Genomic DNA, 26,706 nt, shown 5'->3' with positions numbered 1-26,706 from the left:
TGTATCTCCTGTAACTCCTATAACTCCTTTATCTCCTGTAACTCTTGTAACTCCTGTATCTCCTGTAACTCCTGTAACTCCTGTAACTCCTTTATCTCCTGTAACTCTTGTAACTCCTGTATCTCCTGTAACTCCTTTATCTCCTGTAACTCTTGTAACTCCTGTATCTCCTGTAACTCCTATAACTCCTGTATCTCCTGTAACTCCTATAACTCCTTTATCTCCTGTAACTCTTGTAACTCCTGTATCTCCTGTATCTCCTGTAACTCCTGTATCTCCTGTAACTCCTGTAACTCCTGTATCTCCTGTATCTCCTGTAACTCCTGTAACTCCTGTATCTCCTGTAACTCCTGTATCTCCTGTAACTCCTGTATCTCCTGTAACTCCTGTAACTCCTGTATCTCCTGTAACTCCTGTAACTCCTGTAAATCCCGTATCTCCTGTAACTCCTGTAACTCCTGTATCTCCTGTAACTCCTGTATCTCCTGTAACTCCTGTATCTCCTTTATCTCCTGTAACTCTTGTAACTCCTGTATCTCCTGTAACTCCTTTATCTCCTGTAACTCTTGTAACTCCTGTATCTCCTGTAACTCCTATAACTCCTGTATCTCCTGTAACTCCTATAACTCCTTTATCTCCTGTAACTCTTGTAACTCCTGTATCTCCTGTAACTCCTGTAACTCCTGTAACTCCTGTATCTCCTGTATCTCCTGTAACTCCTGTAACTCCTGTAACTCCTGTAACTCTTGTAACTCCTGTAACTCCTGTATCTCCTGTAACTCCTGTATCTCCTGTAACTCCGTTATCTCCTGTAACTCCTATAACTCCTTTATCTCCTGTAACTTCTATAACTCCTGTAACTCCTGTATCTCCTATAATTCCTGTAGCTCCTGTAACTCCTGTATCTCCTATAATTCCTGTAGCTCCTGTAACTCCTGTATCTCCTGTAACTCCTATAACTCCTTTATCTCCTGTAACTCTTGTAACTCCTGTATCTCCTGTAACTCCTTTATCTCCTGTATCTCCTCTAACTCCTGTAACTCCTGTAACTCCTGTATCTCCTGTAACTCCTGTATCTCCTATAACTCCTTTATCTCCTGTATCTCCTGTAACTCTTGTAACTCCTGTATCTCCTTTATCTCCTGTATCTCCTGTATCTCCTCTAACTCCTGTAACCAGTGGTGGAAAAAGTACCAAATGTTCATACTTGAGTAAAAGTAAAGATACCTTAAAAGAAAATGACTCAAGTAAATGTGAAAGTCACCCAGTAAAACACTACTTGAGTAAAAGTCTTTGGTTTTAAATATACTTAAGTATCAAAAGTTGGCCTCCCGAGTGGGGCAGTGGTCTAAGGCACTGCATTGCAGTGCTAGCTGGGCCACTAGAGTCCAGGCTCTGTCGCAGCCGGCCGAGACCAGGAGACCCATGGGGCGGCGCACAATTGACCCAGCATCGTCCGGGTTAGGGGAGGGTTTGGCCGGTAGGGATGTCCTTGTCCCATCGCGCACTAGCAACTCCTGTGGCGGGCCGGGCGCAGTGCACGCTGACACGGTCGCCAGGTGTACGGTGTTTCCTCCAACACATTGGTGCAGCTGGCTTCCGGGTTAAGTGGGCATTGTGTCAAGAAGCAGTGCGGCTTGGTTGGGTTGTGTTTCGGAGGACACACAGCTCTCGACCTTCGCCTCTCCTGAGTCCATACAGGAGTTGCAGCGATGAGACAAGGCTGTAACTACTGATTGGATACCACGAAGTTGAGGAGAAAAGGGGTAAAAAATAAATAAACAAATTAATAATAATAAGTATCAAAAGTAAATGTAATTGCTAAAATATACCTAACTATAAAAAGTAAAAGTATAAATCACTTCAAATTCCTTATATTAACCAAACCAGATGGCACCATTTTCTTGTTTTTTAAACAGATAGCCAAGGGCGCACTCCAACACTCAGAAATCCTTTACAAACGAAGCATGTGTGTTTAGTGAGTCCACAAGATCAAAGGCAGTAGGGATGACCAGGGATGTTCTCTTGATAAGTGTGTGAATTAGAAAATGTTCCTGTCCTGCTAAGCATTCAAAATGTAACGAGTACTTTTGGGTGCCAGGGAAAATGTATTTAGTAAAAAGTACATCATTGTCTTTAAGAATGTAGTGAAGTAAAAGTAAAATATATAAATAGTAAAGTTAAGTACAGATACCCAAAACAACTACTTAAGTAGTACTTTAAATTATTTTTACTTAAGTATTTTACACCACTGCCTGTAACTAGTGTAAGTCATTATTTTGTTACTTTCTTTTGTGTGTGTGTGTGTGTGTGTGTGTGTGTGTGTGTGTGTGTGTGTGTGTGTGTGTGTGTGTGTGTGTGTGTGTGTGTGTGTGTGTGTGTGCGTGTGCGTGTGCGTGTGCGCGTGTGTGTTTCTGCCTCCAGCACATGTGCAGTAAGTGTGGGATTCAGAACAGCCGTTCGTCATCTCCAGTGTGGGTCTGTAGGATCTGCAGTGAACATCAAGAGGTGAGGTGGAAAGAGAGGGAAAGAGAGAGACAGGATAGAAGTGAGAGGAGAGGCATGAGGGGCAGAGGGGGAGGAGACAAGGGGAGAGTGATGAGGGGAGGAAAGAAGGGGTGGAGAGACAGTCAGTAGCTTTAATCATTTTAATAATAATTCTCAGTACCCTCTAATTATCCTCCATTGAATATTCCCTCTTATGAGAAATGATTGTGGTTGTTTGTCCCTTCAGAATCTAAATGGAGAGACAGATGGAGAGAGAAGGGGAGAGAGAGGAAGATAAGGGGTAGAGAGAGAAGGAGGAAGATACAGGGTAAAAGAGAGAAGGGTGGAGAGTGTAAGAGAGTGAAGGGGTAGACGAGAGAGAAGGAGAGAGATGAGGGTTCAGCTGGTTCAGTCACTACGTTTCAGACCCTTTAATTAAATGGTTCTACTTGTCAATCAATGTGCGATAACTCATCTGCTAAGCACGCTACCCCCCCCCTCCATCTCATTTTCTCTGTCTCTCTCCATCTCATTTTCTCTGTCTCTCTCCATCTAATTTTCTCTCTCTTTCCATCTAATTCTCTCCCTCTCCATCTCTCTCTCGCTGTCTCTCCCGAGATCTCTCTCTCTCTCACTCTTTCTCTACATCTCTTCCTTCTCTCTCTCTTTCTCTGTGTCTCTCCATCTCTCGTTCTATGTCTAGATGTTGAAGCGTTCTGGAGCATGGTTCTTTAAGGGCCAAGCCCAGCAAGTCCTCCCTGCTCCCCTGCCCATCTCCAGGCCCAGAGGGACAGGTACAGAGAGCCCCTGTACCCAGACCCCTACCCATGCCCATCACCAGCCCAGTGCCCAGTCCAGCTACCAGCCAAACCCTGGTGCAGAGGACTACACAGAGCGGCAGGAGCAGCAGGATAACTACTACTCCAACATACAAAACCAAGGTGAGCAGTGGAAACAAGCATTTCCATTTCACTACTAGTTGGACTTGTATGAGAGGTAAAAGCAAAAGCTTTTAGTTTGTCCCAGATGTTGGGTATCGAGGACATATATATTTCAAAATGTCATCTTGTCTCAGAGCCCACTGATGAGCCCCCGTACTCCAGTTCAGAGCAACAGGACCCAGAGGGCAATAGCTCTGCTCAGACACTAGAGGGTGTTGCTGAGGCCCAGGTTAGCCCTGCCGTGGTGGAGGAGGTGGTGAAGATGGAAAGACAGTTAGGCTCCAGACCTCCCACAGCCAGAGGAAGAGAGAACCCACCAGCTCCAGCTGACACAGTCACAGCACAGGGTATGATTAAAGGGACATTTCACCCAAATTACAAAATTACATCTGTGTTGCCTTACCCTCTCTGAAAGCAGTCGATGGATAAGAAGAAACAACTTTGGTTTTGTTAACCTACCAATTGCCACCAACGACTAACTTGCATAATCCCTTCTACTTTGAAATTGAGACTGGCTAGATATCTGTATTTCTCTTCTTCAGCCCCTGCACCACAGAAGAGCAGATACCCACAGCAGAGAGAGGAGAGAGCGCCACCTCTAGTCAGGGAGGAGAAACCCACTCCTGCCCCCAAACCCAGCATGGCACCACGCACAGGCCCCGCTCCCAACGAAGACAATGACAACGAATACGACTCTGATGAATCCAGTAAGTGAGTGTGTGTGTGTGTGTGTGTGTTTGGTTTTACTATCCTTGTGGGGACCAGATAGTAAAACAAGGAAAATTCAGACAAGTGGTGAATGTCCCCACAAGGAAAAAGGCTATTTTAGACTTAGAGGTTAGGTTAAGGGTTAAAATGATGGTTAGAGTTAGAATTAGGGTTAGGGGTTTGGTGTTAAGGTTTAGGGTTAGGTTTAGGGGTTAGAGGTTACAACACATCCGCCACGCTGACCCTCAACACGGTGGCCCGTAAGGGGTGCGTGCATAGTCCCCTCCTGTACTCCCTGTTCACCCACGAATGTGTGGCCGTACACGACTTCTACACCATCATTAAGTTTGCTGACGACACAATGGTGGTTGGCTTGATCACCGACGACGAGACAGCCTATAGGGAGGCAGTGTGGTGCCAGTGTGGTGCCAGGACAACAACCTTTCCCTCAACGTCAGCAAGACAAGGGAGCTGATCGTGGACTACAGGAAACGGAGGGCCGAGCTCCCCCCCATTCACATTGACGTGGCTGAAGTGGAGCGGGTCGAGAGCTTCACGTTCCTTGGTGTCCACATCACTAAGGTCCTATCATGGTCCAAACACACCAACACGGTCGTGAAGAGGGCACGAAAACGCCTCTTCCCCGTCAGGAGGCTGAAAAGATTTGGCATGGGCCCTCAAATCCTCAAAAAGTTCTACAGCTGCACCTTTGAGAGCTGCACCACCGCTTGGTATGGCAACTGCAAGGCACCCGACCGCAAGGTGCTACAGAGAGTGCTGAGTACGGCCCAGTACATCACTGGGGCTGAACTCCCTGCCATCCAGGACCTCTATACCAGGCGGTGTCAGTGGAAGGACCTAAAAATTGTCAAAGACTCCAGCCACCCAAGTCATAGACTGTTCTCTCTGCTGCCACACGGCAATCGATAATTTCAATAAGCATTTTTCTACGGCTGGCCATGCTTTCCACTACCCCGGCCAACATCTCAGCACCCCCTGCATCAACAGCAACTTGCCCCCCCCCCCCCCCCCCCGCTTCTCCTTCACCCAAATCCAGACAGCTGATGTTCTGAAAGAGCTGCAAAATCTGGATCCCTACAAATCAGCTGGGCTAGACAATCTGGACCCTTTCTTTCTAAAATTATCCGCCGAAATTGTTGCAACACCTATTACTAGCCTGTTCAACCTCTCTTTTGTATCGTCTGAGATCCCCAAAGATTGGAAAGCTGCCGCGGTCACCCCCCTCTTCAAAGAGGGAGACACTCTAGACCCAAACTGTTGTAGACCTATATCCATCCTGCCCTGCCTTTGTAAAATCTTTGAAAGCCAAGTTAACAAACAGATCACCGACCATTTCGAATCCCACCATACCTTCTCCACTATGCAATCTGGTTTCCGAGCCGGTCACGGGTACACCTCAGCCACGCTCAAGGTCCTAAACGATATCATAACCACCATCGATAAAAGACAACACTGTGCAGCAGTCTTCATCGACCTGGCCAAGGCTTTCGACTGTCAATCATGGCATTCTTATCGAAAGACTCAATAGCCTTGGCTTCTCAAATGACTGCCTCGCCTGGTTCACCAACTACTTCTCAGATAGAGTTCAGTGTGTCAAATCGGAGGGCCTGTTGTCCGGACCTCTGGCAGTCTCTATGGGGATGCCACAGGGTTCAATACTCGGGCCTACTCTTTTCTCTGTATACATCAATGATGTCGCTCTTGCTGCTAGTGATTATCTGATCCACCTCTACGCAGACGACACCATTTTGTATACATCTGGCCCTTCTTTGTGCTAACAAACCTCCAAACGAGCTTCAACGCCATACAACTCTCCTTCCGTGGCCTCCAACTACTTTGAAATGCAAGTAAAACTAAGTGCATGCTCTTCAACCGATCGCTGCCCGCACCGTCCCGCCCATCTAGCATCACTACTCTGGACGGTTCTGATCTAGAATGTGTGGACAACTACAAATACCTAGGTGTCTGGTTAGACTGTAAACTCTCCTTCCAGACTCACATAAAGCATCTCCAATCCAAAATTAAATCTAGAATCGGCTTCCTATTTTGCAACAAAGCCTCCTTCCAAACATACCCTCATAAAACTGACTATCCTACCGCTCCTTGACTTCGGCGATGTCATTTACAAAATAGCCCCCAACACTCTACTCAGCAAACTGGATGTAGTCATCACAGTGCCATCCGTTTTGTCACCAAAGCCCCATATACTACCCACCACTGCGACCTGTATGCTCTCGTTGGCTGGTCCTCGCTTCATATCCGTCGCCAAACCCACTGGCTCCAGGTCATCTATACGTCTTTGCTAGGTAAAGTCCCCTCTTATCTCAGCTCACTGGTCACCATAGCAGCACCCACCCGTAGCACGCGCTCCAGCAGATATATTTCACTGGTCATGCCCAAAGTTAACACCTCCTTTGGCCGCCTTTCCTTCCAGTTCTCTGCTGCCAATGACTGGAACGAATTGCAAAAATCTCTGAAGCTGGAGTCTTATATTTCCCTCTCTAACTTTAAGATTCAACTGTCACAGCAGCTTACCGATTACTGTACCTGTACACAGCCAATCTGTAAATAGTACACCCAACTACCTCATCCACATATTATTACTTACCCTCTTGCTCTTTTGCACCCCAGTATCTCTACTTGCACATCATCATCTGCGCATCTATCACTCCAGTGTTAATGCTAAATTGTAATTATTTCGCCTCTATGGACTATTTATTGCCTACCTCCCTACTCTTCTACATTTGCACACACTGTACATAGATTTTTCTATTGTGTTATTGACTGTACATTTGTTTATGTGTAACTCTGTGCTGTTTGTGTCGCACTGCTTTGATTTATCTTGGCCAGGTCACAGTTGTTAATGAGAACTTGTTCTCAACTGGCCTACCTGGTTAAATAAAGGTGGGAAAAAAAGAAAAAAAAAGCGGTATCGAAGTATGGAACCAACAGGACACTAAACAGCTTCTACCCACAAGCCATAAGACTGCTAAAGCATTGACCTTTTTGTCCTAACTCTTTTGACACATCACATACGCTGCTGCTACTATTTATTATATATCCTGTTGCCTAGTCCCTTTACCCCGACCTACAGTGCATTCGGAAAGTATTCAGATCCCTTGACTTTTTCCACATTTTGTTGTTTTTAAATCCCTTCATCAATCTACACACAATACCCCATTATGACAATGGAAAAACAATGTTTTTACAATTTTTTGCAAACGTGTGAAAAAAAAATTGAAATATCACATTTATAGTTGATGTCGGAAGTTTACATACACTTAGGTTAGAGTCATTAAAACTTGTTTTTCAACCACTCCACACATTTCTTGTTAACAAACTATAGTTCTGGCAAGTCGGTTAGGACGTCTACTTTGTGCATAACACAAGTAATTTTTCCAACAATTCACTGTATCACAATTACAGTGGGTCAAAAATTGACATACACTAAGTTGACTCTGCCTTTATAGCTTGGAAAATTACAGAAAATGATGTCATGGCTTTAGAAGCTTCTGATAGGCTAATTGACATAATTTGAGTCAATTGGAGGTGTACCTGTGGATGTATTTCAAGGCCTACCTTCAAACTCAGTGCCTCTTTGCTTGACATCATGGGAAAATCAAAAGAAATCAGCCAAGACCTCAGGGAAAAAATTGTAGACCTCCACAAGTCTGGTTCATCCTTGGGAGAAATTTCCAAATGTCTGAAGGTACCACGTTCATCTGTACAAACAATAGTATGCAAGTATAAACACCATGGGACCACGCAGCTGTCATACCGCTCAGGAAGGAGACGCGTTCTGTCTCCTAGAGATGAACGTGCTTTGGTGCGAAAAGTGCAAATCAATCCCAGAACTACAGCAAAGGACCTTGTGAAGATACTGAAGGTGTATGTAAACTTCCGACTTCAACTGTAGGTATTCAGACCCTTTCCTCAGTACTTTGTTAAAGCATGTTTGGCAGCGATTACAGCCGTGCGTCTTCTTGGGTATGACGCTACGAGGCACAGTATTTGGGGAGTTTCTCCCATTCTTCTCTGCAGATCCTCTCAAGGTCTGTCAGGTTGGATGGGGAGCGTCGCTGCACAGCTATTTTCGGGTCTCTCCAGAGATGTTCGATCGGATTCAAGTCCAGGCTCTGGCTTGGCCACTCAAGGGCATTCAGAGACTTGTGCTTAGGGTCGTTGTCCTGTAGGAAGGTGAACCTTCGCCCCAGTCTGAGGTCATGAGTGCTCTGGAGCAGGTTTTCATCAAGGATCTCTCTGTACTGCTCTGTTCATCTTTCCTGATTAGGAAACAATTCTGGTTAGTTTCCCAGTCACTTCTGCTGAAAAGCATCCCCACAGCATGATGTTGCCACCACCATGCTTCACCGTAGGGATGGTGCCAGCTTTCCTCCAGACGTGACGCTTGGCATTCAGGCCAAAGAGTTCAATCTTGGTTTCATCAGACCAGAGAATCTTGTTTCTCATGCTCTGAGAGTCCTTTAGGTGCCTTTTAGCAAATTTCAAGTGGGCTGTCATGTGCCTTTTACTGGGAAGTGGCTTCCGTCTGGCCACTCTACTACCATAAAGGCCTGATTGGAGTGTTGCAGAGATGGTTGTCCTTCTGGAAGTTTCTCCCATCTCCACAGAGGAACTATGGAGCTCTGTCAGAGTGACTATCGGGTTCTTGGTCACCTACCTGACAAAGGCCCTTCTCCCCTGATTGCTCAGTTTGGCCAGGCAGCCAGCTCTAGGAAGAGTCTTGGTGGTTCAAAACTTCTTCCATTTAAGAATGATGGAGGCCATTGTGTTCTTTGGGACCGTCAATGCTGCAGACATTTTTTGGTACCGTTCCCCAGATCTGTGCCTAGACACAATCCTGTCTCAGAGCTCTACGGACAATTCCTTTGCGTAGAATAACCATAAAATACACGTGTTCTAATGTACACACACTCTCCCTCTCTCTGTGGTTCTGTTATTCCCTCTCCCTATCTCTTTGTTGGTAGCAGAAACCAATCTGACTTTCTTTTGTCATTATTTTGTTCTGTCCATCAGCCACGCTGGGGTTGCTGGAGTTCATTCTGCATTATGAACAGGGGAACAACACGCTGCACTGCAACATAGTCAAAGCCAAGGTAAAAACACACACACGACACGGTGTATACGCATACACAGTACCAGTCAAAATTCTGGACACACCTACTCATTCCAGGGTTTTTTCATTATTTTGACTATTTTCTACATTGTAGAATAATAGTGAAGACATCAAAACTATAAAATAACACATATGGAATCATGTAGTAACCAAAAAACTGTTAAACAAATATACATACTGTATATTTTAGATTTGAGATTCTTCAAAGTAGCCACCCTTTGCCTTGATGACATCTTGCTCTCGCTTTCTCTCACTCTCCCTCTCTCCCTCTCTCTCTCCCTCCCTCTCTCTCTCTCTCTCTCTCTTTCTCACAGGGTTTAAAGCCGATGGACTCTAACGGACTAGCAGACCCCTACGTCAAGCTGCACCTCTTACCTGGAGCCAGTAAGGTAACTTCAACACTTCTGGTTTCCTATAATCTTGTCTTTGTGTTGTAGCCCTGGTTTGATGTATTTTTTTATTGAGATAGCACTGTGAAGAGGAGACAGGAAAACTAGGAGAGTTTGCATGTTCGAAGGGCATGGGTCGAATTCGAACCCTATACCGACTCTGGTAGCTTAGGCTGTACATCTGTGCTGGGATCTTTAACCACTGGACCACACAGTAGGCCTGTACTCCTGCTTCCTGTTGACACAGACGTTCCCCTGGTGAAGTAATCATGTACTGTATATCTATTCATCTTCTCTCCACAGTCTAACGTTTAGACAGTCTAGAAGTGAAAGTGAAAATAAGAAAAATCTTTCCCTCTCTCTGTCTCTCTCCATTTATCTCCCTTTGTCTCCTGCTCTATTTCTTCCCCTGTCTCTCCCCTCCCCCTCTCCCCGTTTCCTCCAGTCTAACAAGCTGCGTACTAAGACCCTGAAGGGCACTCTGAACCCAGTGTGGAATGAGACTCTGGTGTACCATGGTATCACTGATGACGACATGCAGCGCAAAACACTACGGTAATAACAGCCTCAACCATACCACTACTGGATATACTGTATGAGTGACCCACTGGGCCATCTGAAATGATTCGGAAATGATTCCATTTAAAATTCAATGAAAATGTTTACATTGATATTGGCCCAGTTTTGTTCAGTGGCTCTCCATTTAAATCAGTACGATTTCCCAGAGCTAAAGGGAAAAAAGAGAATAAAAACTGGTCTGTTATGCAAGAAGAGAGTAAGAGAATAAAACTCCTCTTGCTGGGCCTCCCGAGTGGCGCAGCGGTCATCACTACAGCCTGCGACATCACCACAGCCTGGGGTTCGATCCCAGGCTGTGTCACAACCGGCCGTGACCAGGAGTCCCATAGGGTGGCGCACAATTGTCCCAGCGTCGTCTGGGTTAGGAGAGGGTTTGGCCGGGGGGGCTTTACTTGGCTCATCGCGCTCTAGCGACTCCTTGTGGAGGGCCGGGCGCCTGCAAGCTGTCGTCAGTTGAACAGTGTTTCCTCCGACACATTGGTGCAGCTGGTTTCTGGGTTAAGCAAGCAGGTGTTAAGAAGCATGACTCGACTTTCGCCTCTCCCAAGCCCGTTGGGGAGTTGCAGCGATGAGACAAGATCGCAATTGGATATCACAAAATTGGGGAGAAAAAGGGGGTAAAATTACAAAATAATAAGAGATTAAAACTCCTCTTCCTTCTTCCAGGCTGTCGGTGAGTGATATGGACAAGTTTGGACACAATGAGTTCATAGGAGAGACGCGTGTTGCTCTGAAGAAACTCAAAGCCAACCAGATGAAGAACTACAGCGTCTGTCTAGAGAGGGTGGTCCAGGTAGGAACTACAACAGTGTGTGTCTAGAGAGGGTGGTCCAGGTAGGAACTACAACAGTGTGTGTCTAGAGAGGGTGGTCCAGGTAGGAACTACAACAGCGTCTGTCTAGAGAGGGTGGTCCAGGTAGGAACTACAACAGCGTCTGTCTAGAGAGGGTGGTCCAGGTAGGAACTACAACAGCGTCTGTCTAGAGAGGGTGGTCCAGGTAGGAACTACAACAGCGTCTGTCTAGAGAGGGTGGTCCAGGTAGGAACTACAACAGCGTCTGTTTAGAGAGGGTGGTCCAGGTAGGAACTACAACAGCGTCTGTTTAGAGAGGGTGGTCCAGGTAGGAACTACAACAGCATCTGTTTAGAGAGGGTGGTCCAGGTAGGAACTACAACAGTGTGTGTCCATAAGTGCATGCATGTCTGGAGACGGTTGTCTAACCACTGAACCACTTGTGCATTGGGGATCCAACTGTTAATAATACTGATAGAAGTGATCTCACCCCAACACCCCCTCTTGTCCCAGGTGAAGAAGGCAGGCACAGGAGGCTCAGCCCGGGGCATGGCTCTCTACGAGGAGGAGGTAAGACTCACCTGAGACAGGATTCACACCTGACACAGTACTCAGGGTTTACACTTGACGTTCATACCTAAGATTTACACCTGAATGCATAGTCACTTTACACCTACCTACATGTACAGTCGTGGCCAAAAGTTTTGAGAATTACACAAATATTAATTTTCACAAAGTCTGCTGCCTCAGTTTGTATGATGGCAATTTGCATATACTCCAGAATGTTATGAAGAGTGATCAGATGAATTCCAATTAATTGCAAAGTCCCTCTTTGCCATGCAAATGAACTGAATCCCCCAAAAAACATTTCCACTGCATTTCAGCCCTGCCACAAAAGGACCAGATGACATCATGTCAGTGATTCTCTCGTTAACACAGGTGTGAGTGTTGACGAGGACAAGGCTGGAGATCACTCTGTCATGCTGATTGAGTTCGAATAACAGACTGGAAGCTTCAAAAGGAGGGTGGTGCTTGGAATCATTGTTCTTCCTCTGTCAATCATGGTTACCTGCAAGGAAACACGTGCCGTCATCATTGCTTTGCACAAAAAGGGCTTCACATGAAAGGATATTGCTGCTAGTAAGATTGCACCTAAATCAACCATTTATCGGATCATCAAGAACTTCAAGGAGAGTGGTTCAATTGTTGTGAAGAAGGCTTCAGGGCGCCCAAGAAAGTCCAGCAAGCGCCAGGACCGTCTCCTAAAGTTGATTCAGCTGCGGGATCGGGGGACCACCAGTACTGAGCTTGCTCAGGTATGGCAGCAGGCAGGTGTGAGTGCATCTGCACGCACAGTGAGGCGAAGACTTTTGGAGGATGGTCTGGTGTCAAGAAGGGCAGCAAAGAAGCCACTTCTCTCCAGGATAGACTGATATTCTGCAAAAGGTACAGGGATTGGACTTCTGAGGACTGGGGTAAAGTCATTTTCTCTGATGAATCCCCTTTCCGATTGTTTGGGGCATCCGGAAAAAAAGCTTGTCCGGAGAAGACAAGGTGAGCGCTACCATCAGTCCTGTGTCATGCCAACAGTAAAGCATCCTGAGACCATTCATGTGTGGGGTTGCTTCTCAGCCAAGGGAGTGGGCTCACTCACAATTTTGCCTAAGAACACAGCCATGAATAAAGAATGGTACCAACACATCCTCCGAGAGCAACTTCTCCCTACCATCCAGGAACAGTTTGGTGACGAACAATGCCTTTTCCAGCATGATGGAGCACCTTGACATAAGACAAAAGTGATAACTAAGTGGCTCGGGGAACAAAACATCGATATTTTGGGTCCATGGCCAGGAAACTCTCCAGACCTTAATCCCATTGAGAACTTGTGGTCAATCCTCAAGAGGCGGGTGGACAAACAAAAACCCACACATTCTGACAAACTCCAAGCATTGATTATGCAAGAATGGGCTGCCATCAGTCAGGATATGGCCCAGAAGTTAATTGACAGCATGCCAGGGCGGATTGCAGAGGTCTTGAAAAAGAAGAGTCAACACTGCAAATATTGACTCTTTGCATCAACTTCATGTAATTGTCAATAAAAGCCTTTGACACTTATGAAATGCTTGTAATTATACTTCAGTATTCGATAGTAACATCTGACAAAAATACCTAAAGACACTGAAGCAGCAAACTTTGTGAAAATTAATATTTATGTCGTTCTCAAAACTTTTGGCCACAACTGTACAAATTACCTCGACTAACCTATATCCCCGCACATTGACTCAGTACCGGTACCCCCTTTTAATAGCCTCATTATTGGTATTTTATTGTGTTACTTTTTTAAATACATTTTTTACTTTTGTTTATTTAGTAAATATTTTCTTAACTATATTTTCTTAAAACTGCATTGTTGGTTAAGGGCTTGTAAGTAAGCATATCACAGTAAAGTCTACACCTGTTGTATTTGGCGCATGTGACAAATACATTTTGATTTGATTTTGACACTCAGGGTTTACACTTGATGTTCACACCTGACACAGTACTCAGGGTTTACACTTGATGTTCACACCTAAGATCTACACCTGACACAGTACTCAGGGTTTACACTTGATGTTCACACCTAAGATCTACACCTGACACAGTACTCAGGGTTTACACTTGATGTTCACACCTAAGATCTACACCTGACACAGTACTCAGGGTTTACACTTGATGTTCACACCTAAGATCTACACCTGACACAGTACTCAGGGTTTACACTTGATGTTGACACCTAAGATCTACACCTGACACAGTACTCAGGGTTTACACTTGATGATCACACCTAAGATCTACACCTGACACAGTACTCAGGGTTTACACTTGATGTTCACACCTAAGATAGTAGCTGAATTTTGATGTCATCTGCATGATTTATTTCTTTCCATTCTTGACACACACGGGAAACTGTTGAGCATGAAAAACCCAGCAGCGTTGCAGTGCTTGACACAAACCGGTGCGTCTGGCACCTACTACCATACCCTGTTCAAAGGCACTTAAATATGTTGTCTTGCCTATTCACCCTCTGAATGGCACACATACACAATCCATGTCTCAAATGTCTCAAGGCTTAAAAATCATTCTTTAACCTGTCTCCTCCCTTTCATCTATACTGATTGAAGTAGATTTAACAGGTGACATAAATAAGGGATCATAGCTTTCACCTGGATTCACCTGGTCAGTCTATGTCATGGAAATAGCAGGTGTTCTTAATGTTTGTCCACTCAGTGTACATGACTGACCAGGTGAATACATGACCAGTAGCAGAGAGATTATATCTATACATACTGTACATGACTGTCTTTGATATGTAAATCTCTATGGGGAAATTCTTATGGTAGTGAATGTAAATGTACTTGTAAACCTTTGTGTGTGTGTGTCCTACAGGTAAAGGAGGATGAAGCAGAGGAGAGGGGTCGTATCCTGGTCTCTTTAACCTACAGCACCCAGAAGGGTCGTCTGATAGTGGGAGTGGTGCGCTGTGCTCACCTGGCAGCTATGGACTCTAATGGATACTCAGACCCCTTCGTCAAGATGTACATGTTCTAACATACCTCTCAACGTGACGGATTATGTTCTCTCTAATATCTCTTTTTCCTACAGCAGAGAAATATTGATGGATGGATGAATTGATTGATTGGTTTATTGATTGATTCTTTCCTGTGATTGTGACCTGCAGCTGCCTGAAACCAGACATGGGGAAGAAAGCCAAGAACAAGACCCAGATCAAGAAGAAGACCCTCAACCCAGAGTTCAATGAGGTTAGTGTCCCCTCCATATCTGTCTCTAACAGCACAATATCAGGTTCAAGGCCATTGTTTTATTAATACAGAGTCAAATGGCAGTCTGTGTCTATGCACTGAGAAATGGAGTGTGATGTCTGAAGTTGTGTTGCAGGAGTTCAGCTATGAGATCAAACATGGTGAGCTGGCCAAGAAGAGCCTGGACATCTCCGTCTGGGACTATGACATGGGAACCTCCAACGATTTCATTGGTGAGTTGAGAAATCCAACAATTTAATTGGTGAGTTCAGTTGAGATGGCATAATGAATGTACTTGTAGTTACTGATTTTTATATTTAACAAACAATATTGTGCAGTTTTTAAGCCGACTTCAAAATAATATATTTAAAAACCTTCTTATCTCCCTCCAGGAGGATGCCAGCTGGGCATCACAGCCAAGGGGGAGTGTCTGAAGCACTGGTACGAATGTCTCAAGAACAAAGACAAGAAGATCGAGCGCTGGCACGTCCTCCTAAATGACAACGCCGTCAAAGACACGGACGACTGAGAGACGTCCTCGTCCTCCTCCTCCCTTGTCTTCCTCTTCCTCCCATTTCCTCTTCCTCCTCCTCCCTCCTAAATAGCGGTTTCTAATTTCCTCTTAAATATAATATTTTGTCTTCCAATCATCCAATTGTTTTCAAATGTATTTAAATTGTAAAGTATTTTTGTCTAATGTTTTCGTGATGTGTCGGAACCCAGGAAGACAAGCTGTCTCAATTGGCGTCGGCAAATGGGCTCCTAATAAAATCCCAAATCATAATCTAGGTCTTCCTACTTTCAGTAATGTGAACCTGAATTAGCAGCAAATGAAGGCTCTCACACTTTTTACAACTTCATTCTTCTTGTGCAGACCGAATGCTTATAGGATTCATGTACTTATCAACACAGTGTTTACAGTGAAACAAAAAGAAACTGCAACAGAATATCTCCCGTATTTCAAGCATGCTTTACTGCTTCTGGGGGAAAGTGATCTCTTTCACTTATCTCTAAAGCCTGGAAACCTGGATTTCAATAAACAGGGTGCTAAAGTATATTGTTAAACAATGCGTCGTTACACCATCCTTACCTATCTCAGTCTCAACGCAAGGAATTCCCCTCCTCTCTTACCATAGACATGATATAGATTACATCATATAGATTGCATCATTGTCTCTGACCCCCACCCTGGATTTTGCTGTACAGTGTTATGATGTGGTCATAATCTGTGTTCTATACTTCAATACTGTGATGTTATGACACAGTCATACAGATGTAGGATCTTAATTGTATCACTCTTTTGTTGCTGAGAATTTTCCTGCTATGCAGTAGTGTATTTGAGTTTTAAAAAGGCTTCTAAAGTTTCTAATTTCCACTTTGAAATTTCAGACTTGATTTGCTCTAATGGAAAATGTATAAATCTCTTCAAAATGTCCATTAATTATAATCCACATAATAATTCACATTTCCTGTTGCTGCAGGATTATTTTCCTGCTGTAGCAAATTGACTCAAATTAAATTCCTACATCTGTAATCTGTCTTGTATACTTCTATACTGTGACTGCTTGGGACTAGTGTTTGTGCTGCCAAAGCATATGATCTTCACTTGTGCTACTGTATGTACAACCAGTTTGTTAAAAGGAGCATGTGTTGGATGTTACGGAACATATGTTGATGTTATTTATGAATGAAGATATTTACATAGTATTAGCTGTTTAGGTTGATTACATGTCATGCTATTGAAGCATTAGCTCCTCTAAGAACCATGGGATATCTTAGAAACCTGGAATGCACTGACTTAGATGTTGCTCTCTTTTTTCGCTCCCTCTCTCTCACTTTCTTTCTCTCTCACACTTTCTCACTCTCTCTCGCTCCCTCTCTCTCTCACACTCGCTCTCACTCATAGAACAAAGCGTTACTCCAAGCCTGATTAAATAATGATCAGACAATGCTGTAGACATGGGCATATTGCACTGCACTGCATCTTCCTGTGACAGATGACAAATGCGTACAAAATACATGCTGAGCGTGAGCCCTGTCTAGATCATATGACGTGCATTGACCTGTAGTAGGTATGATTGCTAGAAATTCTCAAATGTGAAATGATCTGTGATAGCTTATGTTAAACGATAATGCAATGCAAAGTAAAATTAAATATTAAACTTTAAGATGTGTTGATATTTACTTTGAATAAGAATTGTATTTTCAACTGTAGTATAAAGTTGTGGATGTTTTGTAGATACATATGTACATATTATGTATTTACCTTCTTGCCTACTATGTTATCATAGTCTTGGGAGAAGCATGCAAATGGTTAATGCACAGTGGTGTAAAGTATTTAAGTAAAAATATTTTAATGTACAACTTAAGTAGTTTTTTGGGGTGTCTGTACCTTACTTTACTATGTATATTTTTGACAACTTGTACTTTTACTTGTACATTCCTAAAGAAAATAGTGTACTTTTTACGCCATCCATTTTACCTGACACCCAAAAGTACTCGCTCTCTGGTTTGCTTAATATAAGGAATTTTAAATGATTTGTACTTTTACTTTTGATACTTAAGTATATTTTAGCAATTACATCAACTTTTGATACTTAAGTATATTTAAAACCAAATCCTTTTAGACTTTTACTCAAGTAGTGTTTTACTGGGTGACTTTCACTTTTACTTCAGTCATTTTCTATTAAGGTATCTTTACTTTTACTCAAGTATGACAATTGGGTACTTTTTCCACCACTGTTAGTGCAGTAGACATTCTTTGAAGTTCGCTCATTGTATAGCAGCGTCTGTGACATGGCAGGACCTTTGTGAGAATCAGCTGAGGTTGTGAATCAGGTGAGGATTGAGAACCAGTGGCCTGAGTAGACACGCAGTGGGATGCAGGTGGACTTTGGCTCTCTTGATAAACACAGTAGTGAATCTCTTCTCTTTTTCTTTTCCAACTGGTTGAAAGTTCACAGTCCAGTTGGCCTCTGAAGGATTAGCCCGCCTGATTGTATAGACTTGAACTCCACTGTGCAGTATAACACACCTTGACATTCATGGAGACATTGATGGTTTAATAATATTCAATGATATAATGCTGATATTGTTATTGGTATAATTTAGTTTAAAAATATAGGCCTAGAGTGAAAAAAATATAGGAGTTAATAGATAGAAATATAAATGGAAATTGTTCTTTCTGGTCAATATTGGAGGACACAATTATAAAACTACATACATTTTATGTTTACTTCCTGGCGGAATTTGACTCTGTCATGTTCAGAAACACCTCATATTCTGGAAGCTGGCCAATAGATAAAAGATAAGCATTTTAATGTTTCATAATTTATTATATCTGATAAGGATAGCAAGTGTAATAACTTTCATTGATCATCCATCCAGTAGAAACAATTGTGTTCATTAAACTCAGCAAAAAAAGAAACGTCCCCTTTTCAGGACCCTGTCTTTCAAAAATAATTCGTAAAAATACAAATATCTTCACTGATCTTCATTGTAAAAGGTTTAAACACTGTTTCCCATGCTTGTTCAATGAACCATCAACAATTAATGAACATGCACCTGTGGAACGGTTGTTAAGACACTAACAGCTTACAGACGGTAGGCAATTAAGGTCACAGTTATGAAAACTTGGGACACTAAAGAGGCCTTTCTACTGACTGAAAAACACCAAAAGAAAGATTCCCAGGGTCCCTGCTCATCTGCGTGAACGTGCCTTAGGCATACTGCAAGGAGGCATGAGGATTGCAGATGTGGCCAGGGTAATAAATTGTAATGTCCGTACTGTGAGACGCCTAAGACAGCGCTACAGGGAGACAGGACAGAAAGCTGATCGTCCTCGCAGTGGCAGACCACATGTAACAACACTTGCACAGGATCGGAACAGGTAGAGGATGGCAACAACTGCCCGAGTTACACCAGGAACGCACAATGCCTCCATCAGTGCTCAGACAGTCCGCAATAGGCTGAGAGAGGCTGGACTGAGGGCTTGTAGGCGTGTTGTAAGGCAGGTCCTCACCAGACATCACTGGCAAAAACGTCACCTATGGGCACAAACCCACCGTCACTGGACCAGACAGGACTGGCAAAAAGTGCTCTACACTGACGAGTCGCGGTTTTGTCTCACCAGGGGTGATGGTCGGATTCGCGTTTATCGTCGAAGGAATGAGTGTTACACCGAGGCCTGTACTCTGGAGCGGGATCGATTTGGAGGTGGAGGGTCTGTCATGGTCTGGGGCAGTGTGTCACAGCATCATCAGACTGAGCTTGTTGTCATTGCAGGCAATCTCAATGCTGTGCGTTACAGGGAAGACATCCTCCTCCCTCATGTGGTACCCTTCCTGCAGGCTCATCCTGACGTGACCCTCCAGCATGACAATGCCACCAGCCATACTGCTCGTTCTGTGCGTGATTTCCTGCAAGACAGGAATGTCAGTGTTCTGCCATGGCCAGCGAAGAGCCCGGATCTTAATCCCATTGAGCACATCTGGGACCTGTTGGATCGGAGGGTGAGGGCTAGGACCATTCCCCCCAGAAATGTGTTGTAGGTGCCGTGGTGGAAGAGCGGGGTAACATCTCACAGCAAGAACTGGCAAATATGGTGCGGTCCATGAGGAGGAGATGTACTACAGTACTTAATGCAGCTGGTGGCCAAACCAGATACTGACTGTTACTTTTGATTTTGACCCCCCCCCCCCTTTGTTCAGGGACACAATATTCAATATTTGTTAAATAATTTTTGTGGTTAAATTCCCATGTACCGAATACAAAATACAAGTTAAACGTGTTTCCATCGCATTTTCAACTGTACTGATGGGGGTGCTGAGGAATTATTAACAGGGAAGTTTACTTCGATATGATGGTTATTATATCAATATTTGCACATGAAAGTGTTTCCACCGACATTTCTATATATTGTTTTGTGTATGTGCTTGTTGCACTACGTTACTTCACGTTTGTTGTTTGTTTATTGTTTTTGTTGAGAAGTTTCATTTTAATAAAGATGTGGAACTCAAATCCCGCTGCGCCTTGGTCCATCCATTATTACAACCGTGACACACAGATCATTTGTATGTTCGACATGGTGGTGTATTTAGCAAAGAATGGCAGTGGAAACGCCTTTATGCGCAAATATTGATATAATAACCATCATATCTAAGTAAACTTGGAGTCACTCAATGATATGTGGCTACTATATGTGCATTTTCCCATCTGAGATGTGTTTCTGTCGTTTTACGTGGAAGCTCTTATCCAGAGTGACTTACAGGAACAATTAGGGTTAAGTGCCTTGCCCAACGACACATTGACAGATTTACTGTACCACCAACTGAATTTTCCTTTGCCTGGAGTAGCCCTGAAGTACCTCCTTATGTGCATTTTACCAGTAGGCATATGAGTCTTCTCAAATGTACCCCCTGTGTATAGGCCCAAGTATCCCCAGGGGTTCTAGTATCCCAGATTGGGAACCACTGGCCTACACGATGAGATTATTTTGGACAAAAGAGCAAGATAAAAAATTTTTGTCAAAAGGCAGCCAAGCATTGATGATCATGTCACTAGAATAAAACTCTCGATATTTATTGGAAAGTATCAAGCTCACATTGCACTTTTACCACCCTGTGAAGTTCATCATAACTTATTTCATCTGTAGCCTAATAAACTGCATGGTTTCCCAACGAGTCTTAGTGGGAGGACCATACAACACGTCATAGCTGCAACCTGTGCAACCTGGTCTCAGAGCACTTCGTATTATTCAGTAAAAAAATCTGAGAAAATACTTTAGTATGATATGTTACGTTTCGGATGGTATGTATTAAGTTGTGGATGTCCATCATCGATTTCGTATGATATGTTCTAAATGACAATTTGTGTTATATGTTATGAATTTGCAAAACATACACTATGTTTCGAATTCTAGCTGGCTAATGTTTGCTATTTTAGGGGTTAGGGTTAAGGTTAGGGTTAAGTTTAGCAGTTAGGTTAAAGGGTTAAAATTAGGGTTAGGGTTAGCTAAAAAGGTTAGGGTTAAGGGAAGGGTTAGCTAAAAGGGTTAAGGTTAGGGTTTGGGTTAGCTAAAAGGGTTGGGGTTAGCTAAAAGGTTTAAGGTTAGGGGAATGCTTAGCCAAAAGGGTTAAGGTTGGGGTTAAGGGAGGGGTTAGCTAAAATGGTTAAGGTTAAGGTTAGGGGAAGGGTTAGCTAAAAGGCTTAAGGTTAAGGTTAGGGTTAGCTAAAAGGGTTAGGGGAAGGGTTAGCTAACATGCTAGTACTTGCAAACTAGCTGAAAAGTAGTAAGTAGTTGAAAAGCTGTTAATTAGCTAAAATGCTAAAGTTGGTTGTGATGAGATTATGCGACCACCCATCCACCCCGACCAACCACCCTACTTTCATTTTTGCCTAACATGCTGACCACACCCCCCTCATTGCGTGAGCAAGCGTTGTAAAATAAATGTACACATAAATGTTATTCAATCATTTAATCCAAACTGCTCTCGTGCATCAACGAGCGTCTGCGTAGCCAGGCACCAAAATAGAACTTGATTCTATTTCTAAATAGGTTTCCCCTTTTATCTGTGGATTAATTGTTGGAGAAGAGAACACACGATTCTGTGTGACTCAAAATGGGTCAAAATTCTACAAAGATCCAGAGAAAAAGGAACGTGTATTTCAGGTAAAATAACAACCCAATGTTTATATCACAGGACAAATTATCTAGCAACAGCAAGCTAGAAAAATGTCCACGAGTGTTTCATATGTTTCGACCTGTACCCAAGATAATATAGTTGGTTCAGAGTTCATTTTTATATTTCAACCTGCGTCTGATTGCGTCTGGTGTGGATGGACAAAATCAACATGAGCGATGGCGTGTGTCCGGTCTAGTGAGCTTGTAAGTAACCATCTGTAAGTAACCAAATGTAACATATACTAATTTCGAGTCCCGGATTTACGTTTACTATGTTACGTCTAGTTTATGAGACCAGGCTGCATCGCGTGACTTCAAATTTACTTCGATATGATGGCTATTAGGTCATAATGGCTATTATTTGCGCATAAAAGCGTTTCCACCAACATTTAGTACATAATTAATTTTACCGACACAAAAATATCCACATCCTCTAGCATAGGCCTATTTTGTTTTGTCGACATTTGGAAAGTTACCTACATTAGACCTTTCCAGTTTCCATGAGATTTCTCCGACATATACTACTTGCACATAAAGCTTGGATGGAAGACTGTTTAGTTACACAAACACACACCAAACCACGTGGTCAAATCAAAGCGCAGAATATTGCGGGCGGGAAAGCCCCTTGTAGATCAGTTTAAAACCGGCCTGAGGTCCGTCTCTTTTCAGACATCCTCAGACAGTGGAAACTAGTGGATAGGGCTACTGTTAATTACGTATCAGCTGCAAAGTGAATGTATTTTAATGCAAGTTCAGGGTGCGGCAACATTTTATTTATATATTTAATCTTACCTCTGAGCATAAGAGAAAGGGAGTGTTTTATAAAACGAGAAATTAAATTGGAATCGGTTCGGTGCTTTTTTTTAGCAATATTAGTTTATCTATAAAGTACTGAAAGACATTTAAAGTGCTTACATTGGTGCCGAAAATGCACATGAACTCCATTTTATTTTCTGCTGTAATAATGGCAGCAGTGTCACTGATTTTGACCACTGCAGCTGCTGCTGACCCGAGGGATTTCTGTTTCTGGACTAAAGTCACGTCGAACGGTGAGACCCATCTCAGCTTCCTCCGACACCACAGAGAAACTCACCACCCCTCATCCCTCCATCTCTACCACAGTGTGTGGTCCGTGGAGAATAGACTGGTCAACTGCGCAGTGATTGACGACACGGCCGTTACAGACAGCTACATGTCTGTGTGTCGGGAGAAGAGCACCACAGGAGAGTTCTCTGACCGTCCTTGTGAACGTTTTGATGTCAGTGCGCAGTCTGAACTAGAAAGCCACTGCGCTCCTGTTAGCTCTCCAACGGTCACCCAGCGCGAAGCCGTTGGAGATGCCTCTGAGGAACATACAGAGACAAGGAGTAAGAGGCACGCACGGAGCGTTATTGATGATATAGCGTTCCAGAATCCTCTTGGAGACGGTGGTGACAGTTCCCGGGATGTGACTCAAGCCCACCGGCGCGTAAAACGTGGCCTCATCGTGCCGGGAACGCTTTGGTGCGGCTCAGGGAACAAGGCGGAGACCTATGACGATTTAGGTAGGTGGTCGGTGTTGTATCTGTAACTGTGTTCCAGACTAAGATGTGGTTCTCCTTTTGATCATGTTTTCTCATTTGTAATTGTATGGGCTATTAAAGCAGAATGTAATTGACGATGATGATTAATGTGCCCATTTGTAGGGCTCTATAAAATCCGCGATGCGGAGAACGCAGACAGAATTATGGAATCCAGATATTAAAATGTAATTCAACCATATTCAAAAATGTATTGTCCTTAGTAGGGAATCAACTAAATTAATTAACACATAAAGCGTTTACCACTTTATGCAGCCGTTAGCGATGATGTTGGTAGATGGAAATGCTTTCCCAAAAACCTTCTCAATTAAATGTTAACTACAAAGTAGGCTATGCTTACCTGGCAGAATGATATCATTATTTGCATCAATCCAGTCGGTATTTATTCTGCAAACACAGACAGTGATGGTAGAGTGCTTCTACATACATATGTATTGCTAGCTCTTTGGGATTTTAGGCTGGGTTTCTGTATAAGCACTTTGTGACAACTGCAGATGTTAAAAGGGCTTTATAAACGATTGATTGATTGTGTGAGCTACACCGCTAACATCCTCTTGCTAGGCGTGCACCGGAATTAAAGGTTAGTTACATTTATTTGTATTTATTTTTAGACCTGAAAAGTGGTCTCCTGATGTGGTTTAAGCATTGTTGTGGATTTAGAACATCCAATTGAGTTGTTTTTCAGTTTAAATAAGTGTGATTTTCAGAGCGAAAACCTTTAAAAAACAGAGTGAAACAGAAATCTGGAAAAAATAAAACGGAATTTGGGGGGAAAAAATACGGAATCAGACAAAAAATGTAACTGATTTTATAGGGCCCAACATTAGTAATGCCTCTGTTTTGCGTCACAATATATCAAATAGGCCTAACCTGGTCTCTTGTTGTTGTTGCTGAACTTCTCCTGCCCGTCTACCTGTGACAGGTGTGTTTGCGGAGACAGATAGTTGCTGCAGGGAGCATGACCAATGTCAGGACACCATCCTGTCGTTCGAGACCAACTATGGAGTTTTCAACAAAAACATTTTCACCCTGTCCCACTGCCACTGTGATAACAGGTAGGCTGCCTGTCACAAACTAACTCTGTCTATGAGACTGTGACTCTCATGCGGAAGCTTCTGCCTTTCCCTTAACATTATACACTATTGATTCAGTTCCGGCTAACCTCTGTGTAGTGTTGTATTAATGTTGTGTTTAGGTTGCATTAACATTGTATTAACATTGTGTTGTTGTGTATAGGTTTCGCCGGTGTTTGCTGGGGGCTGAGGACAGTATTTCAGACACAGTGGGATACGTCTTCTTCAACCTGCTGAAGATGCACTGCTTTGAGTTCTCCCACAGACTACAGTGCTCTCAGAGGAACTGGTTTGGCATGTGAGTGACGATCCTTCCCTCACTTATGTTTGTTCATGAAGTGTTTAATGTAACATGCAATGTAAAATGGAGTAGAGGCTGATCCTACCTCATTCCTCTCTGTGACAGGTGTCAACAGTATGAGATGTCTCTGTATGCTGAGGTCCATCCTCCCACCTTCTACAACTCCACCCAGCCAGACCCTGACTTACAGGAGGATGAAATGGCTGTCAATACCACCACTACCATCTCCACCCCCACTTCCACCTCCCCCTCCAACTCTACCACCTCCACCTCTTTCTCTTCCACCTCCTCCTCCACCTCCTCCTCCACCTCCATCTCCACCTCCTCCACCTCCATCTCCAACTCCATCTCCACCTCCTCTTCCTCCTCCTCATCCACCTCCAACTCCACCACCTCCTCCACCTCCATCCCCACCTCCTCCGCCACTTCCCCTTCCAACTCTACCACCTCCTCCTCCACCTCCATCTCCACCTCCTCCACTTCCAACTCCACCACCTCCTCCACCTCCATCTCCACCTCCATCTCCACCTCCATCTCCACCTCCTCTTCCTCCATCTCCTCTTCCTCCACCTTCTCTACCTCCATCTCCACCTCTCCCTCCACCTCCTCCACCTCTTCCTCCACCTTCTCTACCTCCATCTCCACCTCTCCCTCCACCTCCTCCACCTCTTCCTCCACCTTCTCTACCTCCATCTCCACCTCTCCCTCCACCACTTCGACCTCTCCCACCACCTTTCCCTACATTGCCACTTCCACCTCTCCCTCTTCCTCCTCCACCCGCACCACTCCTTCCAGTGCTGCCCCAGCAGACCTTACCACAGGGGGTCAGAGTGGAACACCAGCCTCTGGCTCGCCTGTCATCCACCCTTACCCTGGAGAGGACAATATGGCTACCAATACTTCCCCCACCTCCACCACTGGCACTGCTACTGCTATAGGGACCCAGAGTAGCACCTCGGGCCCAGCATCGGCTTTGGCCTCGCCAGATGAACCCACCCACCATAATGGCCTGACTCTGCCTAAGTCTAACCAGGACGCAGCAAGCTCAGGTAGGTGAAAGAAAATATTGTCTGGTTTTCTGTCTCTGTCTGTCTGTCTCTATGTGCATCTATTTTTGATAATGCCTTTTGAGTGGACTTGACCATGAGCTCAATTACATTTCATTGTGTTTTTCGTCTGTGTAGGGAAGCAGCATGTGTATGTGTGTGATGTATACAGAGACCTGGATGACTGCAGGTTTAAGATCCCTCCTCACCAGAAGAGATACAGCCTCCTCAACCCAGAACCCAGGACCCTCTTCCACTGCAACTGTACCAGCAGGTCATTATTACAGAATAATACAATATGTAATGACTTGGACAACCAGATCAGTGCAACCAAGTGGTCTGTATGTCATTTTGTGAATGAATTAATGAAATTAATCACCTTCGGTGACCCATCCTTTACGGGTATATTTGTCAGGTGTGTAAAACAAATTTTGTGTATAGGGTCAGACAGTCAAGGACAGCCCCACTAGTTGTGTTAGCAGTTGTTGCTTAATGTTTAAATCAAATGTTTGAAGTAGGACTTTTGGGCAGCAGTGAGATTGTGTGTGTCTGGCACTCACCCCAATATGTCCTCCTCTCCTCTCCTCTCCTCTCCTCTCCTCTCCTCTCCTCTCCTCTCCTCTCCTCTCCTCTCCTCTCCTCTCCTCTCCTCTCCTCTCCTCTCCTCTTCTCTCCTCTCCTCTAGACTGTCTGAGGTTCTGGTTCAGCAGAAGGAGATATCTGGGGTTCAGACTATCCTGTTGAAGTACATCTCTCTGTCCTGTTTCACATTACAGCCACAGGTCTGCACACAGCGGACAAGGTCAGTACAGTACACATCACAGACACACACACGCACTGCCACACACGTGCACGCAAGGGTGCACGCTCTCTCTCTCTCACACACACACACGGGCGGACTGGGACCAGAAATAAGCTCTGGCATTCTAATACACCGGCCCATTTTTTTCCTTGAGGCCCCCACTATTAGCCAGATAATTATAATTTTGTGCAATAACCCCAAGTTAGACAGGCCCACACCCGCCCGCACGCACACACACACACACACACACACACACACACACACACACACACACACACACACACACACACACACACACACACACACACACACACACACACACACACACACACACACACACACACACACAAACGCACGTGAGTTTGTA

General features: G+C 44.1%; 2 protein-coding genes across 2 annotated transcripts in view; both read left to right on the top strand.

Annotated features, from left to right (window-relative positions):
• Window positions 1-17,199, top strand: part of rph3aa (rabphilin 3A homolog (mouse), a) — a 39,884-nt gene extending 22,685 nt beyond the window's left edge. Inside the window, exons 5-17 of the mRNA XM_071338351.1 lie at window positions 2,425-2,508; window positions 3,191-3,428; window positions 3,563-3,775; window positions 3,971-4,135; window positions 9,195-9,274; window positions 9,609-9,683; window positions 10,129-10,238; window positions 10,929-11,055; window positions 11,569-11,625; window positions 14,482-14,630; window positions 14,774-14,855; window positions 14,992-15,088; window positions 15,248-17,199. Coding sequence (XP_071194452.1) covers window positions 2,425-2,508; window positions 3,191-3,428; window positions 3,563-3,775; window positions 3,971-4,135; window positions 9,195-9,274; window positions 9,609-9,683; window positions 10,129-10,238; window positions 10,929-11,055; window positions 11,569-11,625; window positions 14,482-14,630; window positions 14,774-14,855; window positions 14,992-15,088; window positions 15,248-15,384 — 1,614 coding nt within the window. The 3' untranslated portion in view covers window positions 15,385-17,199. The remainder of the gene's footprint in view (window positions 1-2,424; window positions 2,509-3,190; window positions 3,429-3,562; window positions 3,776-3,970; window positions 4,136-9,194; window positions 9,275-9,608; window positions 9,684-10,128; window positions 10,239-10,928; window positions 11,056-11,568; window positions 11,626-14,481; window positions 14,631-14,773; window positions 14,856-14,991; window positions 15,089-15,247) is intronic.
• Window positions 17,200-22,228: 5,029 nt separating this feature from the next.
• Window positions 22,229-26,706, top strand: part of pla2g3 (phospholipase A2 group III) — a 5,448-nt gene continuing 970 nt past the window's right edge. The window contains exons 1-6 of the mRNA XM_071338339.1: window positions 22,229-23,081; window positions 24,040-24,172; window positions 24,354-24,488; window positions 24,597-25,540; window positions 25,676-25,811; window positions 26,223-26,339. Coding sequence (XP_071194440.1) covers window positions 22,466-23,081; window positions 24,040-24,172; window positions 24,354-24,488; window positions 24,597-25,540; window positions 25,676-25,811; window positions 26,223-26,339 — 2,081 coding nt within the window. The 5' untranslated portion in view covers window positions 22,229-22,465. The remainder of the gene's footprint in view (window positions 23,082-24,039; window positions 24,173-24,353; window positions 24,489-24,596; window positions 25,541-25,675; window positions 25,812-26,222; window positions 26,340-26,706) is intronic.

Source organism: Salvelinus alpinus, chromosome 1 (assembly GCF_045679555.1).
Source record: "Salvelinus alpinus chromosome 1, SLU_Salpinus.1, whole genome shotgun sequence".
In the NCBI taxonomy this organism is placed as follows: Eukaryota; Metazoa; Chordata; class Actinopteri; order Salmoniformes; family Salmonidae; genus Salvelinus; species Salvelinus alpinus.
The sequence above is the reverse complement of the archived record's forward strand: the minus strand, read 5'-3'. Positions and strand labels throughout refer to the sequence as shown.